Source organism: Apiospora hydei, assembly GCF_038363865.1.
Source record: "Apiospora hydei strain CBS 114990 chromosome Unknown utg000004l_segment0_segment0, whole genome shotgun sequence".
Classification (NCBI taxonomy): domain Eukaryota; kingdom Fungi; phylum Ascomycota; class Sordariomycetes; order Amphisphaeriales; family Apiosporaceae; genus Apiospora; species Apiospora hydei.
Window position 1 is genome coordinate 3,037,949 of NW_027117363.1, and position 17,695 is coordinate 3,055,643.

The 17,695-nt window shown below is 51.3% G+C and overlaps 6 protein-coding genes across 6 annotated transcripts; 5 read left to right on the forward strand and 1 right to left on the reverse strand.

Annotated features, from left to right (window-relative positions):
- Nucleotides 1-327: 327 nt before the first annotated feature.
- On the forward strand, nt 328-1,090 carry PG997_003476 (uncharacterized protein; the record flags this gene model as incomplete). The annotated part of the gene is made up of 2 exons (XM_066807791.1): nt 328-479; nt 682-1,090. 2 exons carry the CDS (start codon nt 328-330, stop codon nt 1,088-1,090), a joined length of 561 nt encoding a protein of 186 aa, XP_066671409.1.
- Nucleotides 1,091-1,572: 482 nt separating this feature from the next.
- Nucleotides 1,573-2,892, reverse strand: PG997_003477 (PLP-dependent transferase; the record flags this gene model as incomplete). The annotated part of the gene is made up of 1 exon (XM_066807792.1): nt 1,573-2,892. One exon carries the CDS (start codon nt 2,890-2,892, stop codon nt 1,573-1,575), a length of 1,320 nt encoding a protein of 439 aa, XP_066671410.1.
- A 1,259-nt stretch (nt 2,893-4,151) lies between these two features.
- PG997_003478 (uncharacterized protein) lies at nt 4,152-5,465 on the forward strand (the record flags this gene model as incomplete). The annotated part of the gene is made up of 6 exons (XM_066807793.1): nt 4,152-4,189; nt 4,423-4,726; nt 4,781-4,816; nt 4,884-5,007; nt 5,065-5,298; nt 5,353-5,465. The coding sequence occupies 6 exons, from the start codon at nt 4,152-4,154 to the stop codon at nt 5,463-5,465; spliced, it is 849 nt and encodes a 282-aa protein (XP_066671411.1).
- A 982-nt stretch (nt 5,466-6,447) lies between these two features.
- PG997_003479 (N-acetyltransferase) lies at nt 6,448-7,059 on the forward strand (the record flags this gene model as incomplete). Its single annotated transcript, XM_066807794.1, has 2 exons — nt 6,448-6,477; nt 6,508-7,059. 2 exons carry the CDS (start codon nt 6,448-6,450, stop codon nt 7,057-7,059), a joined length of 582 nt encoding a protein of 193 aa, XP_066671412.1.
- Nucleotides 7,060-8,461: 1,402 nt separating this feature from the next.
- On the forward strand, nt 8,462-12,316 carry PG997_003480 (hybrid NRPS/PKS enzyme; the record flags this gene model as incomplete). Its single annotated transcript, XM_066807795.1, has 1 exon — nt 8,462-12,316. The coding sequence occupies one exon, from the start codon at nt 8,462-8,464 to the stop codon at nt 12,314-12,316; it is 3,855 nt and encodes a 1,284-aa protein (XP_066671413.1).
- A 678-nt stretch (nt 12,317-12,994) lies between these two features.
- PG997_003481 (uncharacterized protein) lies at nt 12,995-17,490 on the forward strand (the record flags this gene model as incomplete). Its single annotated transcript, XM_066807796.1, has 7 exons — nt 12,995-13,038; nt 13,100-13,187; nt 13,479-13,726; nt 13,784-13,987; nt 14,039-15,121; nt 15,339-16,420; nt 16,721-17,490. The coding sequence occupies 7 exons, from the start codon at nt 12,995-12,997 to the stop codon at nt 17,488-17,490; spliced, it is 3,519 nt and encodes a 1,172-aa protein (XP_066671414.1).
- Between the last annotated feature and the right edge of the window lie 205 nt (nt 17,491-17,695).

Consider the following 17,695-nt stretch of genomic DNA (forward strand, 5'->3'; position numbering starts at 1 on the left):
AGGTGATATGGCGAGGACAGACACGCTAGATGCTATTTTTAGAAACATATATCTACTATACGTTGCATAAAAGAATCGACTGGTCGTTCTTGAGATTGCGAGACATTCTCAACTTTTTGCATGGGCAGTTTCAACGCTCATGCCTCTATCAAACTCAAAGCACCCAACGATGAGACCGCACTGTCACCAAGTCTAGCCCAACGGTCAGACCGTCCATCACCCCAGAAACGAAATGGCGGGTAAATAATTGCCAGCCCCGGGACATCAAAACCATATGTGTGAGTCGAAAACATGTTCCCGGCATAATCATACGTGACTATAGTAATAATGTCTTTTGTCCTTTTCCGCGACGCAGAATGCGGCCGTCCTTCGCCTAACCAGCCAACATATCTTTCGCTTGGTAAGACTGTTCCCGTACCACTCTCATTACTCACTCATCCCTCATTTGGCTTGGGGAACACGATCGCTAATAAGGGCAGGTACCTGTCTCGATGTGCCGGTAGACGCGGGCTCTATTTTGGTGGGCACGCTGCCTGGATGCCCGAATAGTGGACTGCCGACACTTTTCATATCGTCGAATAAAGGTTGTGCCTTTCCCACAGAGACGTCGGGTAGCGGCAGCAGCAGCGGAGGCGGCACTTACAGCGGTAGTGGTAGGGGCCCATCTGAAGGCCACAATAGCTCGAGCACCGGCGGGAGTGGCAACGAGGGAGGGGAGGGGAGTGGGGGAAGCAGCAGTGAGGGCGTTGGCCAAGGTGGTGGCGAGTACACCGGTGCGCCTTGGTATCACCCTCCTCCCACCTTCCCCCAGGGCTCAAATGCTGTAGCTGCGCAAGCCGATGCTGCTACAGGAACAGAGGGCTTCGCTGGGGTGAACCTCACGGGGGCTTGCACGCAGTTCAAGGGGCAGAGCATCGGTAGCGTGCAATTTGCTTGCCCTGAGTTTGCGCGCCAGCCGGGCCCGACTGCGACGTCGACGTCGGGTGGTGGTGAAAGCCTGCGGGTACAAAGTCGTAGCCGGTCGTATGGAGCGGTGTGGTGGACGATGATGGGAGGCTGGGTTGTGCTTAGGTTGCTTGGAGGAGGATGAACATCTACTCTGCCACATGGGTGCTCCCTCATATTCTTCAACCAGCCGGATTATGGCTGTGTCCAATGAATGGGGCGATGGGATGTGTTGCATATTTTCAGGCCTTCTTTGTACAACAAAACTGATACCCAATATCTAATTACCTCTCTCCTGAGAAACTTACTTTTGTGAAAGACCGTAGAGCAGCGACGAACTCGCTGATTCACTCGAGTTCTAGAACATCATATTGTTGATACAAACATTCCGCTGCATTTTCTGTTTGGTCGTCTTTACAAAACCGTCTAGAGTTTGCCATCCACATCACCGGCCTTTCGAGTTTCCTTTCTCAGGGATGTCGAGCATTTGATATTAAACACAAACATTGTGATCTTTAGTAAAGACTTCAAAGTCCAACTTTTTCTGTAAACATTATCTGAAAATTGGATATCGACCTAATAAGATGCTCCGTCTCCTGAATCGTACAACGATACTCTCAATCCACCCTATCCGGATACAAGAGTGGCATACTTGCGAAGAAACCCCTGTGCAGCCTCTAAAAAGCCGTCAAGCTCTGTAGCAGTCAATTCCAACGAAAGAGCAATGAATCCACGACGGGCCATGTAAAACCCCTGACCCAGCATATACAGGTGCAACATATCAAGCAGCAAAGTGCTTTGGCCCTCAAGATCTCGAACATTGTGTATATCTTCAGGAGGCGTGGCGATGAAACGAATATTCATTATAGAGCCGCATCCTGTGACTTTCAGGATGGTGCCTTTGGCAATGGAGTTGAGCTTGTTTCGTAAATCGTCACCACGGCCATGCAGGGTTCGTGCTACGTCAGGAGAGAAGACATTTTCCAACCCTGCTGAGCCGGCAGCCATGGTGAGCACGTTGTTGTTGAATGTGCCGGCGTGGGGAACAGAAGCACCCTTTCTCGCAGTGCTGGTCGCCCGGGGATCGTATGTCGACATGATGTCGGCTTTTCCGCCAAAAGCGCCAAAAGACATGCCTCCACCGATGTACTTGCCCAGAGTGGTGAGATCAGGGGTAATGCCAAGCTCCGACTGGACACCGCCTCCCGAGTAGAGTCGTGAAGTCATGACTTCATCGAAAATGAGGACGGCCCCTATCTCGGTGGCCTTCTCTCGAAGGTGGGCCAGAAAGCCGGGCGTCCCGGGAATGCAACCCCCTGACCCGATCATGGGCTCGACAATAATAGCAGCTATGTCTTCCCCGTTTGCTGCTATCAGCTCATCGACAGAAGCTGTATCGTTGTACTGTGCCATCAAGAACTGGTGCGGCACGTTGACAGGATGTGGACCGGATTTGAACAAGAAGCCTCCGCCATGGTATCCCCCTTCGAACACCATGATCTTTGACCTGTCCGTGAATATTTTGGCGGCGGCCAGGGCCATCAAAGTCGCCTCCGTGCCAGAGTTGGTGAATCGGACCAGCTCTATGCCGGAGAAGCGATCTCTTATGAGCTGGGCAAGGCGTGCCTCGTCGGCATGATGGCTTCCAAAACTCAGGCCGCGTTTCAGAGCTTCCTGTATCGCCTTCAAAATGACCGGGTTGGAGTGCCCGTATAGTCCTGCTGTGTATTCTCCCAGCAGGTCGACATATTTGTGGCCGTCGACATCCCACAGGTGGCAGCCCTCTGCCCTTTCAGTGTAGAGTGGGAACGGCTCGTAGAAGAGGACTGTGCGAGTGTTTCCTCCAGGGAGGCACTTGGTCGCAATATCGTATGCGGCTTTGCTCTTGGGGTTGCTTGCAGCAAACTCAATCGCCAACGCATCGTATGCTTCTTGAATCTGCTCCATAGTGTGTAGCCGTTGTGATATTAAGATCTATGACACTGACTCTAATAATCACTTTGTCTCGTTGTTGATATCAAGAGCATTTAAGTAGTCTACCACGAGTTGGAGTCATCAGACCATCTCCGCTTCTTGCCCCTAGCGAGGTGGGTGGAGATGGAGTACCAAGCAAGCAGATAGCCGATTTGCTACCGTTTCCCAAGCCGCATATTGACCTTCCTCAAAGGGAGCCAATTGCTTGACATGGATAGCACAGCCCGTTTCCGATATCGCAATCAATGCCGGACGATCGAGCTTTACACCTAAAATCTGCACCACCCGGGCCGGAGTCTCGGCTTCATTTTATATTACGGGCCGACTCGTGTATACATGGATTCAGATCCCGAATTGGTACTCTGTTTTCCTTGCTCTGGCCCATCCTGACTTAACGTAACACGATATCTCGAATGTGTGAGTCAGTCATAAATATTGACACAAGGGATGAATACTTCTTGTCCCCATTTCTCCTGCCAATTTTCTAAACGACTTTGGTAAGGAGTATCCTCATATCAGGCTTTCCTGACCCGGAGTACTGGTCTATCTACTCCTTTTCCAGAGGTATCTTCTGTATGGTGACTCATGATACTTGGTTGGCTTTGCTCCAGCAGTGGCAGTTAAAAAGGGGAAGGCGTGGCAAGTTGGATGCCACATGCATTAGGTATTATTAATTGGGAAGGAAAAAGCGAGGGCTGGAAGCTGCCGGTCATCTGCAGCTGCACTGGGCGTTCCCTATTTTGAAATTCATGTCATTCCAAACGTGAATTTGACCCAGATGCTTGAGCATACGCACGTGATGGGGCAGCATTACTACCTAAGGGCTTCTGTTTGCAACAGGCCGGATAAGGGATGGAGGAAATGCCACTTCTAATTACGTCACATATGAGCAAACAAAGATGGACGTTTGTAGGTAGCGAGAAAACACTCGAGGTAGACCATATGGAATTCGTGAGTCATCCTTTTCACATTTCTTGAAATCGTAAGATTTTCCTTCCTTGCTGAGACCACTCAAACCAACGCGCTGTTTCTGGGAGTAATGTATCTGAATTACGTACACATCTACCAGCTCTTATGTAACTAAATAAATGTCTACCTACGTGAGGTACCTACAGGTTGTGTTATGTACTTACATAAGGTTGGCATTCAGTAAGGTTTCAAGGATTTGAAAGCCTCGGAGTATTAGTAAGGAACGATCATAGCCATAGCTGCACACATGATTGTTAGGCATCATGGCAGTTCATGTGACTCACCAAAACCCCAGCTTCCGGTACGTGAACATTCAAGTTAGGAAGCAACGATCATTAGTGGTGTACCAACTGTGACCGAAGAAGAAGGATGCAAACGGCAGAACATCAGGCATCAACAGAACTATTACCTGACCGCCATGGATCGGTCAATTTCCTGTAGGCATCCATCATTTGGTCTCGACTAGAAGTAAAAAATTCATACAACCTACCTTCCTCACTTTTCATCCATTGAGTTCGATCTTCTCATCCAAAGTCTCCCTCCTGAGTGGTATTATCTGCTCACACCTCAAACTTCACTCCGAGTCTGCCATCTCGAGACACACCAAGCAAGACAACAAACACTCTACATTGACCTCGAGGTCGAGCCGTTCACATTCAAGATGTCTGGTGGTCTCCATGTTTCATCCAAGAAGCATGAGGCTGCACTCTGCATGATGCGAGTCCGGCCCTTGGACTGGCTTCGCCATGGCCCCATCGACGTGCGAGACCTGCAACTCATCAATGCCAACCCCGCCCCCTTCGTCAGCTACGGCCACACGAGCTATGTTCGGAAGCTGGTACGCTGTATTGAACCTTATTGCCCTTTCCAAGCTGATCTCTATATTCTACAGTACTACCGAAAGGCTGGCGATGAGAAGTTCTACGAGGTACAGTGGTCTAATCCTAGCTAACATCCAGCACCATATTCAACCGACTTCTCTAACTGCGAATCAGTCAAACTGGACCGTCGAGAACAATCAGAAGTGCATGGACATTGTTGCCCGGATGGGTGGCAATGTCGTCGGATTCGAGTCTGGTGCAGCAGACGGTGCTGTCAACGACTTGACCTTCACTCTGGGTAAGTATGCTGGCACCTGTTGACGACTCCATACTTGCTGACAAGAATGATTGATAGTGAATGTCAACATTACTACTCCACGTGGTTACGGAGTCGGTTGGGGTTTCTTGTCGACCAGAGCAGAGAATGTGCGCATCTTCCGTGGCCCACTCGATACCTGCTCCATCCACCCCTGGGATGCTATGATCTTGAGAGACTGCACTGCCAACACCGACAATATGATTGCCAAAGAGGAGATCTCGTCGCGAAAGTGGGACATTCTCGCCATGAAGATGTGCGAGGATTACGATGGTAAGTTCTCTCACGATGCCACACGCATATCTCGGCTAACAAAACTGTGTATAGCTCCTTGGCTGGTCGTAGCTATTCGCGACTCTGGTGCAGCAAGCGATGCCCACAACCCTGGCTTGCCCGACTGCGCCTGCGCTTGCGGTGGCCCTCCCACTGACCAACACTAATGCACGAGCTCCTAGAAACCGGGAATTCGCGAGGAGAGGCCAGTCTATCATTACTTGCGATTTGTGTCGATGTTTGCCATATGCTGGGCCACAAGAAGAATGATATGAACGAGAGATACTCATGGCTATCAAGCAATGACATGTTCAGCGTAGAGAGAACGTCTAGTTAATAAAGCATATATGATGCTCCGCCTTTTGTTGAATGAATACTGCTTTAGCTTAGGTGTTGACCCAGAACACACCTACGTCCAGCTGGTCATACCACTGAACGGCTCCGGGGCAAATTGACGACAATGGAGGTGTCTGCGGTTAATTGGGACTTTACGTATATAATTAATCAATCATCCTGCGAGCGGAAAATGAATGAAATATGTTGTGTTTATGAGAAACCCGATGCTAGCGGACGCAGCTGTGGGTTGATGGCACTGGAGAGAAATGACATGAGCGAGGCCTTCTGTGGTAAGCGGGGTGGACTGGCTTCCCCGCAACGCCCTTTTGGTCGCTGTTTTTGGTCGATATCTCTACACATGTAGGTATCGAAAACCAAATGTTCTCAATAGGTATTGACAATACGGTCGTCCCAGAGCTATCGGTGTATGGTCTTGGCCTGCATATCGTCGGCCTTCTGGAAGCCAGACCATGACTCGCATCTTCGAGTTGATGGATATCTACTGCCAAGCTAAACCAGTGTTGGTAAAGAAATCTACGACACACGTAGGGCGCGACAGGGCGTGATGTGTCAAATTACAGATATATACCTACATAAGTATAATTAGCCAGTCGGTTCTCTGCAACTGGTAAAGCCTCCCAACCCATTGGATCGCTCAAATCGTACAGTTATACCTGGATACATCAAATACATCTATGACACTTATGCAACATCTGTTGAATATTGCGCATATCTACATACCTACCTTCCAAGAAGAGACTTCAATAAGGAGCATTCGGCCCTCATTCCTTTACACTAGCTCCATCAACTGCTATGACGGTGTCGTTAGAAGAGGTCGTCGACGTGAGTCGTTCTACCAGAACCGTCGTACAGTCAAATACCACCGCAAGGCCGCCGCACAACATCAAGGTCGAAATCGCGTCAGTCAAGGACGCAAAAGCTATGGCGGATGTAGGCGCGCGATCTTTCGACAGCATGGCGGGGCAATCTGTGCCTGATGCTGACCTCGAGGCCTTCATGGCTGCGAACTACTCGGCCGCCGCCATGGCGGCAGAGCTCCAGGACCCAGATAAGCTTACTCTCATCGCTCGAGCTCAGGACGACGAAGCTATCGTGGGCATCGTCCAGCTCGTGCGCAAGCAGACTGATGCGTGCTTGCGGGGAGACGCAGCAGAGAAGTGCTGCTTGCAAAGGCTCTATGTCGACCCTCGCGTACACGGAAGGGGTGTCGGAACCAGGCTCATTGGTGCCCTTGAGGAAAAAGCCCGTACTGAAGGCTTCAAAGAGATCTGGTTGACTGTGTGGGAGGAGAATTTGCAAGCGCACAGGTTATATGAGCGTCTTGGCTACAGGAAAGCAGGCAAGACGGGGTTCTGGCTGGGCACACTTCACCAGATTGATTGGGTTTACCTGAAAGCTCTTTGAGGGCAAGCATTGGCTAGTTTGATTCGTTAGGTACGGAACGCTGCTTTTATCTCTATCCTGAATCGACGATGATCCTTGATCAATATATCAAAGTCAAGTCTGGTGCTATGTACATAATGTAATACCTAAGAGATAAGGGGGCCACTGTGACGTGGGGCAATAATTGGCAGGACTGGCTTGACGGACATGTGCTTTGGAGGGGTTAAAAGATCAGTCCGATCAATCTGCCCATCAGTCGATAGTACTAAACCTACTGTAGGGCCGGGACCAATGAGCATCGTCGGAAATCAGCCTCCTATGCTACGATGTTCTTGGAATTTCTCGCACCTTACGTACTTCGAATCCTCCTATCTTCCAATCACAACAATACCTCTCGCTTTCCACACCCTCTACCCCCGTAGATGGGGGATGTTGCTGGAATGATGACACCAGGATGGAAGGATGGACATCATCTAGATGCCGATGCAGGCACCAGCAGCGCAGTTGCTCACTGCCCTACGAGCCACGCCAAGCGGTTAGCTTACGTTTGCGGCACCACTAATGGAACCCAACCCGCTCCGGCCGTCGGCGGACCCAGTTGTTGGGATAACGGATGCTCCTACTTGATCGTGGGCTTCGCTTAGACATGGAAGTTCAAGTTACACGAATGATTGGAGCTGCTCTAGCCCACATCGCATGGGACACTTCGAAATGCCTCGCCGGGGGAATGGCGCAAGTTTCCCCAGATTCTTCACTTGTCAACGTCACTAGGTTCAAGTTGATGTTGCACAGGTCAACCATAGTTGCATTGCCCAGTTGGTGAGTGATACCAGACCTCCCTATGTGTAACACATCGTACCTGCCCAAAATCCGAGTCATGCCTGCCAACAAACGGATATAGTATATAAATCTGGCTACTGACGTCAAAGCCCCAGTACTAGCAATACTTGACGTGCCTCCGGTCGCGACCTACATACCCCAGCTAAATTTAAGAGGGTTCTTTTGCGTTCCTTGAAAGTTGAGCCTCCAGCTGCTGGAAGGGTCGGTTTCCCAAGTTGTACTAGCGGCCAGCGAAGAACCTCAAAGAATCTCAGGACACAACCACGCCGTGTGCCTGCCGTCTTCTTCTATCGTTCCTTCTTGTCTACCTACCTACCTACCCGAGTACGAGATTACTCTTCTAACTCGGAGAAACACCTTTCGACTTAGCCACCCATTCTTTGTTGTTTACTCAGCATACTGGCTTCGAACTTGTCACGGCTTTGAGGTTTACCGTAACCTTAGCAAGCCACGTGGGATATCGTGGGATTCGGACACGGCGTCCCAAATTGGTCCGCGCGACAAGAGAGTCTAATCCTTCGCTTCGGCAATCCTGCTACCGGTTTTGAAACTTTCTTTTCTCAATCTTCCTTCCTGAGGAACCATGCCTATCCTCGATATCACCAAAGACCTGTCGGCGCTGTTTCGCCAACAGGCAGCTGCTACCCCTGACGCTCTCGCGCTGGAGGATGAGACCACGAAATGGACTTATGCCGAGCTGGAGCGTGAGACGAGTATCCTAGCTGACCGTCTACGCCATCTGGGAGTCGGCCGCGATGACCTTGTTGGTGTGCTCCTGGGCCGCAGTGCAGACTATATTATCGCCTGCCTGGCGGCTTTGCGGGCGGGCGGAGCTTTCCTTGTCTTGGAGCTGGCATACCCTCCTGGACTTCTTGCTGACGTAATCGACGATGCCAGTCCTGCTGTCGTGGTTACCCACAGAGCCTATGCTGGCTCAATCAAGCCTGAGATCCCGCTCATTCTCCTGGACGAGGCTAAGGCTCATACAAATGGCACTGCCGAGCCCAATGGACAAGCTAAAGAGCTTCCGCCGCTGCCCTCTGACGATGACCTTGATCGCCTTGCTTTCGTGTGTTATACGTCCGGCACTACGGGCCGTCCCAAGGGTATCGCGAATCCTCATAGAGCCTCGGTCCAGTCTTATGACCAGCGTTTCCATCTGAGCGATCTGCAACCTGGGGACCGCGTCGCGTGCAATGTTTTCTTTATCTGGGAGATCTTGCGCCCGCTCCTCAGAGGTGCGACAGTTGTTGCTGTCCCTGACGAGACCAGCTATGACCCGGAAGCTCTTGTTGACTTGCTCGCTTCCCAAAAGATTACAGAGACTCTCATGACTCCGACACTTTTAGCAACGGTTCTGTCAAGACACTCACAACTTGGCGATCGATTGCCGGACTTGCGCAGACTTTGGCTAAACGGCGAGGTCGTCACAGCCGACCTTGCCAAGAGAGCCCTTAACGCCCTGCCAAACACCCGGTTGCTCAACTGCTACAGTGCAAGTGAGACTCATGAAATTGCCTGTGGCGATATCAAGGAAATGCTCACCGATGAGTCAACAATCTGTCCCGTGGGACCTCCCATGGATCCCGAGCATACCTACATCCTCGATGAAAACTTCAACAAGGTCGAAGTTGGCTCGAGCGGCGAGTTGTTTCTCGGCGGTAATTTACTAGCTCGCGAGTATCTCAACCTCCCCGAAACGACGGCCAAATCCTTCCTCGCCGATTCCTTCGATAAAACGCCAGGTGCACGAATGTACAGAACTGGTGATCTGGCAAGAATGCTTCCGTCTGGTCTTATGGAGATCACCGGTCGTGTCGGCGCCATGATCAAGGTCCGTGGCTACAGCGTGCAGCCCGGCGCCGTCGAAAGTATCATCATGAGACAGTTAGCTGTTCGCCACTGTGCGGTCGTTTCATATGGTGAAGGCCTACGGCGTCAGCTTGTTGCGTACTTCGTTAGAGACAAGGAGGAGCCAGGAGATCGAGTCGTCCCTGTGGTGGAAGAGTCTGGCTACAGCCCGGTAGCTCGGAAGACTCTGTCAGCATACCTTGCTCACTACATGATTCCAGCCTTGTGGGTTGAGCTTAGTGAGCTTCCTACCCATCAAGTGTCCGGTAAGGTCGACTTGAAGAGATTACCTGGCCCTACCGGCACCAAGTCACCTAACGGAAACGGTCAACAGACGGAAAAGGACAGAGAGATCAAGATAGAGGCCATCACCAAGGCATGGGCTACTTCTTTGAGTCTTCCGATGAACGTTATCACACAGGAGCATGACTTCTTCGACCTTGGAGGCCACTCTCTGGCCCTTGCTGATCTGGCCCGTCGTTTGACCGACAACTTTGGCTTCCCAGTGCCTTTGGCACGTTTAGCTGGGAACCCAACTCTTGAGGGACATCTGGAAGTCGTGCGGAATGCACGCGACGGCCACACCGCGAAAGTGCAGGCTGACCTTCCCGCCGTATTGCGCGCAGACTCTGCACTTCCTGACGACATCAAACCCAAGAACACTTCAATGTGTTCGCTGAAGGACGCCAAGACTATCCTACTCACAGGTGTGACTGGCTACCTCGGTGCCTTCTTGTTGACGGAGCTTATTAAGTCAACCTCGGCACGCATCCTTTGTCTGGTGCGTTTTACCCAGCCAGCGCAATCCACTTCTCGCTCTGCCGGAATGGCACGAATTCGCAAGAACCTTTTAGACTTGGGAATATGGGAACCGTCTATTTTGGATCGGATCGATGTTGTGCCTGGCAACCTTGGCCGAAAGCGGCTGGGTCTTTCAGAGGAGGATTTTGAGAGTTTGACTTCACAACTCGATGTTATCGTCCATTCGGGCGCTACAGTCAACCTTGTCTATCCGTATGCTGCCATGCGTGGAGCTAACGTGGGTGGCACGAAGGAGATCCTTCGCCTAGCGGGCCGAAGCGGCGCAACTGTGCACTATATCTCTACGAATGGCGTCCTGCCCCCATCATCCGAAGGCTGGAGTGAAGACACGATTATTGATGCGGACTCTGTCCCCGAGAAGCTTGTCGACGGTTATGGCCAGACAAAGTGGGTAGCCGAACAGCTCGTTCTGGAGGCAGGCCAGCGTGGGTTGCCTGTCAGAATCTACAGACCCGGTACCATCAGTGGCCACAGTGTCTTGGGTTCCACAAACACTTATGACCTGCTCACTGCCTTGTTTGTCGAGTCAATTCATGTCGGCTACGCCCCCGAAATTCCTGGCTGGCTGGCAGAGATGACGCCTGTCGACTTTGTCACGCAGGCAGTCGTCACACTGGCCAACCATGTCGATACAGACCAGCGCATCTTCCATATCGGAGACCCTAAGCCCGTGACAGCTACTGCTCTCCTTGCCGACCTTACTCAGCTCGGCTATCCCACAGATCTGCTTGGGTGGGACGAATGGCTCGCACTCTGGAATGAAAAGAGAGGCGCTCCCGGTACCAGCGGCGATGACTCATTTACAGCGGGTATTTTACGTCGTGGTATGCCGACCGTCGACTTCTTGGAGGCCGTCACAGTTCTGAATGATGCAAAGACCCAGAAGGTCCTTGATATCTATGAGCTCCAGAGACCAAAGATCGACTGCGTGCTTCTCGAGACTTATTGTCGAGACTGGTATGCTCGCGGTTGGTTGTCTCATGCGCCTCGTCAGGGCGGCGCGTTGGTCCAAGCAAAGTCCAGGGGTCCCCTTGCTGGCCGTGTTGCGGTCGTGACTGGAGCTAGCTCTGGCATCGGCGCTGCAGTTGCAACGGCTCTGGCCAGGGAAGGTGCGCATGTCGCTGTAGCCGCACGCCGTACTGAGGCATTGGAAACATTGAAGGCCAAGCTTTCCGGTGTAGGCGGCAAAGTTCTCGTGCATAAGACGGATGTGACGGACAAGGCGCAAGTCGAGTCACTTATGCGTACTGCTGCCGAGGAATTAGGCCCGATCGACATCCTCGTTAGCTGCGCTGGTGTCATGTACTTCACGATGATGAAGAACGTCCAGACCGACGAGTGGGAGCGCACGGTCGATGTCAACTGCAAGGGCCTCCTTCACTGCCTGTCCTCCACTGTGCCAGCAATGCTGTCAAGAGGCAAAGGCCACATTGTCGCAATCTCGTCAGACGCGGGCCGAAAAGTCTTCCCTGGCCTCGGTGTCTATTCTGCTAGCAAATTCTTCGTGGAAGCAACACTGCAAAGTCTTAGATTGGAGACGGCCGGTACCGGTCTACGAGTCAGCAGCATCCAGCCTGGCAACGTCGCGACAGACCTCTTGGGCATGTCGACTGATGCGGAGGCTCTGAAGCAATTCGGCGAACCATCTGGCGCCAAGGTTCTGGAGCCCGAGAATGTGGCCAATGCGATCGTGTTTGCGTTGAAGCAACCGGAGCATGTTTCTGTCAACGAAGTTCTGATTGAGCCCCGGGATGAGCCAATTTGAAGGGTAAAGCACTACAATTGAGGAGATATGCAAGTATAAGATAAAAATGCAATCGCTCTCGAGCAGAAGATCGAATCATGTTCCCATTTATTTCCTACCAAACCCGAATTAGGGCCCGTTCAATATGTCTCGGGCATACCGGAGAGATGCATCGCTACGGGAAAAGATATACGCAAGCGGCCAGCACTCAACAAATGTTTTTTCATAGCCCCTGGTTTCTTCAGTCTCCCCCTTTCATGACTTGAGCTACAACAGAACTTGCTATTCTTCCCATAGATAACGAAGTGGCTTCAACGTAGTGGAGACTACGCAGCAGTGGCACGCAGCTTTGAGGACGTCGATACGGCTTTGCCATGTGTCGATGAGACTAACAATGATTGTCGTCAACATTCCTTCCCCATGTACCTCCCTGATTATGTGTGTGTTAATCACCATGAGCTTTAGGATTATTATGGTAGGTTGGTGTTCATCCGTTCGGCTTATAGCAGGAGAAGGTACTAACTAGCCTGATGGTTGAGCGTATTACAGCCATGATCATGAATTATCACCAGAGTGTTTGAGTTTTGTAGCTGTTGAACTGCAGGATATGATGCACTACATTGACTTGTACCGTCTCCATGTCTTAGTCTTGTCCACAAGAGTTGCCATCTTGGTGGCTCTATGTGCTACCATGCCATGATGCTCGAAATCTTTGGCGGACTGCATGCTTGCGACGGTAACAGGTAACGATATTGCCTGCTCGACAGATCTAAACACGGCGGTTCGAACACTCACGGGGTACAGCGGTTGGGTCAACAAAGTCATCTCCAATTCGCTGCCCTTTCTTCCCATGAGAATTGAAAAGTCTGAAGACCCGCTTGTTTTGACCTGGGTGAGGCGTACGGCGCAGTCAGCGATGAGTGTCTCGTCAGAGGATACACATATCCCCATTGCAACGATTCTTTCTGTTGGTCGGTCAATGACCTGGGGTTGAGTGATCCAATTAAATCGAGAGGGTGCTGCAAAACCCTGCAGCAACTATCAGCTCTATTCAGGCTCCTGTCAGAACGCCCAATACGATCTTACACGGTTTCTATACCTTCGAAATAGTCATATGGAGGCCATGACTGCAGCAGTAGAGTCCTAGAACGGCAGTGAGGAGGCTCGGGCCACTCACATACAGATTCGCGATGCCATCAGCGACAGCAAATGGGCCCAGGCTGTCCAAAGCCTGAGCGATGATGATCGCGAGCAGTTTGGCATAGCGCAGCCATCATCCGGACAAGACCCTCTCGGCATACTTGAAGATATCCTCGCAGCAACAGAAGCGAAGAAAGAAGAGTCGCTGAACAAGCGGTGGAAGGTCACAGTCAAGGGCCGTACCATCATCATCCGCGATGTGTTGGAGAAAATGACACTCTGGGTTAACAAGTTCATGGCAAGTACCAGCCTGCATTACCGTGTTCGTTCTTCTGATTGCTAATGAAGTCGCAACCTCAAGGCTATTGGCAGCCTAGCACTTCAATATGACCCGACAGGCGCTGCTCTGCCCTGGGCTGCGATCAAACTGTTCATGCAAGCTGCGGTTAACGATGTTGAGATCTTCGCGTACACGCTGACAGCGTTGGAGAAAATCACAAACATCATAGGTCGCTCGCAGATCTTTGAGCAACTATATCTGAACCAGCAGAAGTATTTTACCCGTCTCGAATAATGAAAACCGGACTAATCTCATTCGTGCAGTGCTACAAATTCAGAATCCGTTTTCCACCAACTTTCGGCATCAGTGATCAGGCTCTATGCCACGGTCCTTCAATACCTAGCAGGAGTACTGCGCTACTACCGCACAGGGACTGCAATCCGGTTTCTCAAGAGTACTGCAAAGACCAAGGCCGATTTGGAGGGCGAATTTCGTCGCCTGGAAGAGGCCCAGGTCGAGACACTCCGCCTCGCCCAACTTGCAGAAGCTCAGAGATCAGAAGACGTCGCACTTGCCATAACCAATATTAAAGAGCAGCAGTCAAAGTTGGATGAGAAAAATGCGTCGAGATTTGATGAGCTTCGGGAAACTCTGCAAGATTTTGAGCGACCTATCTCCCGGATCAATGCACAGCTCGCGCAGGTTCAAGATAAACTAGACCACGAGTCCCGGGTTAAGATACTCCGTGCAATATCGACAATTCCATATACCACACACCACAAAGTGGCCTCCCAAGGCCGTCTTCCAGGTTCTGGGCAGTGGTTGTTGAACAAGGAAGTATATACTTCTTGGAGAGCGTCCAGCAGCTCGTCGGTCCTTTGGCTACACGGCATCCCTGGCTCTGGCAAAACGAAATTAGCAACTTTGGTGGTTGACGACTTGAAGGCTTCGGAGCATATCGCCTTCTTCTACTGCATGCGAAATCCTTCAGAGCCATTTCGAGCCCTTTGCCAACCGATCCTAGCAAGCTTGGTCCGTCAGCTAGCAAGTGTCGACCCCAGCAAACCACTGTTGCCTCCTGTAGTAAGCCAGTACCAAGACGCACTTGATGACTATATAGGATTCGAGGATCAATCATGGGCTATCGATGACTGTCGCAGGGTGCTGACAGAGCTATCAAACGAGTACCCAGCCGTTACAATCGTTATTGATGCCCTTGATGAAGTCGATGGAGAGGATCGACAAGAGCTCATGGACGCCCTTGGCGAGCTACTCCAAGAATCCACCAGCCTGGTGAAGATCTTCATCTCCAGTAGAGATAATACCGACATAGCTTTGTCGTTGGAAGGATCCGCAAATGTCTACATTGAGGCAGATGACAATGCAATAGATATCGAGGCATTCATGTAAGATTGGCCCCTGATAGTAGTGTGTCGGAGATCTTCTTGCGAAGAGTAGCGGGTAGCTTACCGCGCAAGAGCTTCGCTTTTGCCAACTGATCTATACTGCGATGCTGTCAATAAACTTGTCATCAGAGGGCTTTCTTCCAGCGGCTAAGGCATGTAAGTACTCCAAGACGTATTTGAACCACTACTGAACAGACCAGCATTAATGATTGTGAAGGTTTCGCTGGGTTGAGCTCCAGATCCAGTCTTTGCGCAAGCTCAAAGTCGCTGCGGACATCAAAGCTCGACTCGGGCACCTACCGGAAACATTGGAGGGTGCGTACTGGGAAGTATACCAGCAAATTCTTGCATCTGGGGAAAACGCAGCCAAGCTTGCAATCTTCACTTTCCAATGGCTCCTCTATGCGCAGCAGACGATTCCGCTTGAGTCTTTTTCCAGGTTTGCCTCTATAGCACTCTCGGACGATCCAGGCATCGTCTATAACAGTCACGAGATCGTCGATGTGTGTTCGAACCTCATTGTAAGCCGCAGCGACTCGTTCCAATTTGCACACCTCTCGGTCCGCGAGTTCCTGGAACACCTCCAGAAGCGACAGGTAACCACCATGATGGCTGAGGACGGGCACGCCGCCCTTGCCAGAGCGTGCCTTCTACAGCTGCAAGCAATTGCTTCGGTGACGACACGATTAGACCTTGATCGAACTCAAAGATATCGAGATCTGGTCAACCCCAAAAAACCAATCGACCGTGCCCCTTTAACGTCCGAAGAGGTGGCGAAGGACGACGCAGAACGGTGGTTTCTAAACCACCTTTTTGCAGGCGACAACAGCGATGAAGAGCCGTCGTCGGATGAAGACCCACGGGATAAAGATACAAGCGATGAGGTGCTGATTACAACGAGTGCCGAAGATCAAGCCATGGTAAAAAGGGATGAAGCGATTGATGACGATGTGTTTGAGTCGCCAATGGTTTTGGCCACCCGATACGCAGTAACCTTCTGGCCGCACCACATGACGGCCAGCAACAAGTTGAGATCAGAGCCCCATCTCAGACAGCTTTCAAATCTATTCCTAGTTGACAGCGCAGAAAGGACTGTCGCGCCTGGATTCACCATTTGGTGCCGTCTCTGGCGAGAGATGGAGAATAACCCCGACGACCCTGATGCGTGGGATTCTACCGAGGATCCCCAAACCCACTGTGGACGGTCTGCATTTACAATTGGCCAGAGTTCGTCGACGATCTTTACGAAGCGAATTATCCAGACATGGAAAGTTACCGGTTCATACGGCATGCGGAGAGGTACAAAATTTGTATCGGCGAATTGACGATGAGTCCTTTGCACTACGCGGTATCAGCAGAGCACAATGAATTAGCCCGTTTGATATCTTGTCGTTCAAGGTCGCGGGAGAGCCTTCAGGTCGTAAATCGCCAACAAGAAACGGCCTCGGTGAGGTCGCCCTATATCGCGCAACCGCCCTAAAGAATTCGGAGCTTGTCGTGCATCTACTGGACAACGGCTACGGCACCCTGACGCCTTGACCGAGTCATTCGTCTGTGCAGCAGGCGCCGGAAATTTGAAATTACTGGAAATCTTCATAGAAAAGGGGACTGACATCCAAGCAGTCGGATACGAAGGCCTCTACAGCGCCTGTCATTGTGGAAGTTCTAGTTGTGTGGTTTTTATCCTCGATCACGGAGGTCCTATTGAACCAGGATGGAAATTGCTCTCCTGCGCTGTTTCGAACTGTCACGTCGAGGTTTCTCGGATTCTTATGGAGAGGGGGATAGGTATGGAACGCCTCACAGATCTATTCCACTTGGTAGTGGCCAGCGGGTACGAGGAAATGCCACCAATATTTTATAAGTATAATCCGCGCAAGGAGCCTGTTGCCGTTGTTAAACAAATTGTTCACGACGCTGAGAACTCTGCTTTGAATCTGGTCAAGGCGGGTTGGGAGATACACGGCCGCTACCTTGAGAGGCGCCGCACCGCGCTGCATTACGCAGCGGAAAAGGGGCAGGCGAAGTTGATGGCGGCGTTGCTTGAGAGAGGAGTCGTCGTGGATCTATTCGATCGGAGTCGAAACACGCCACTGCATCTTGCCGCGTTACGAGGGCGCGATAAGTGCGTAGAGCTTCTGCTGTACCACGGTGCCGACGTATTGGCTGAAGATCGAGATGGAAATATCGCCCTCGACCTCGCGGAAAGGTATCACCACCCCTCCGCGGCACGGATTATCCGGGGGCATATGGAACGTCTTCTTGAAGAGCTTCGGTCGAAGATGGATGAGAGGACTGGTCAATCGCAACGCGTTCCTGGAAGCGCAGAGGGCGAGACAAGTGTGCAAGGCGAAATTATCGAGGCATGATGACACGCAGAAAGGGGACAGGGCGCGATCAATCGATTAACTGCACTTGCGTATTACGCACATTACTTTACAGTAGGCTCTAACGTGACTTTTCTGCGGGTTGAGCGCCCGGTTTCTCACGTACCATATTGGCGAGTGTAGTGATCTGAACCCATCACGCGCTTGGCATTGTATGGATCTCAATATGTACGAGAATCCCCGCACA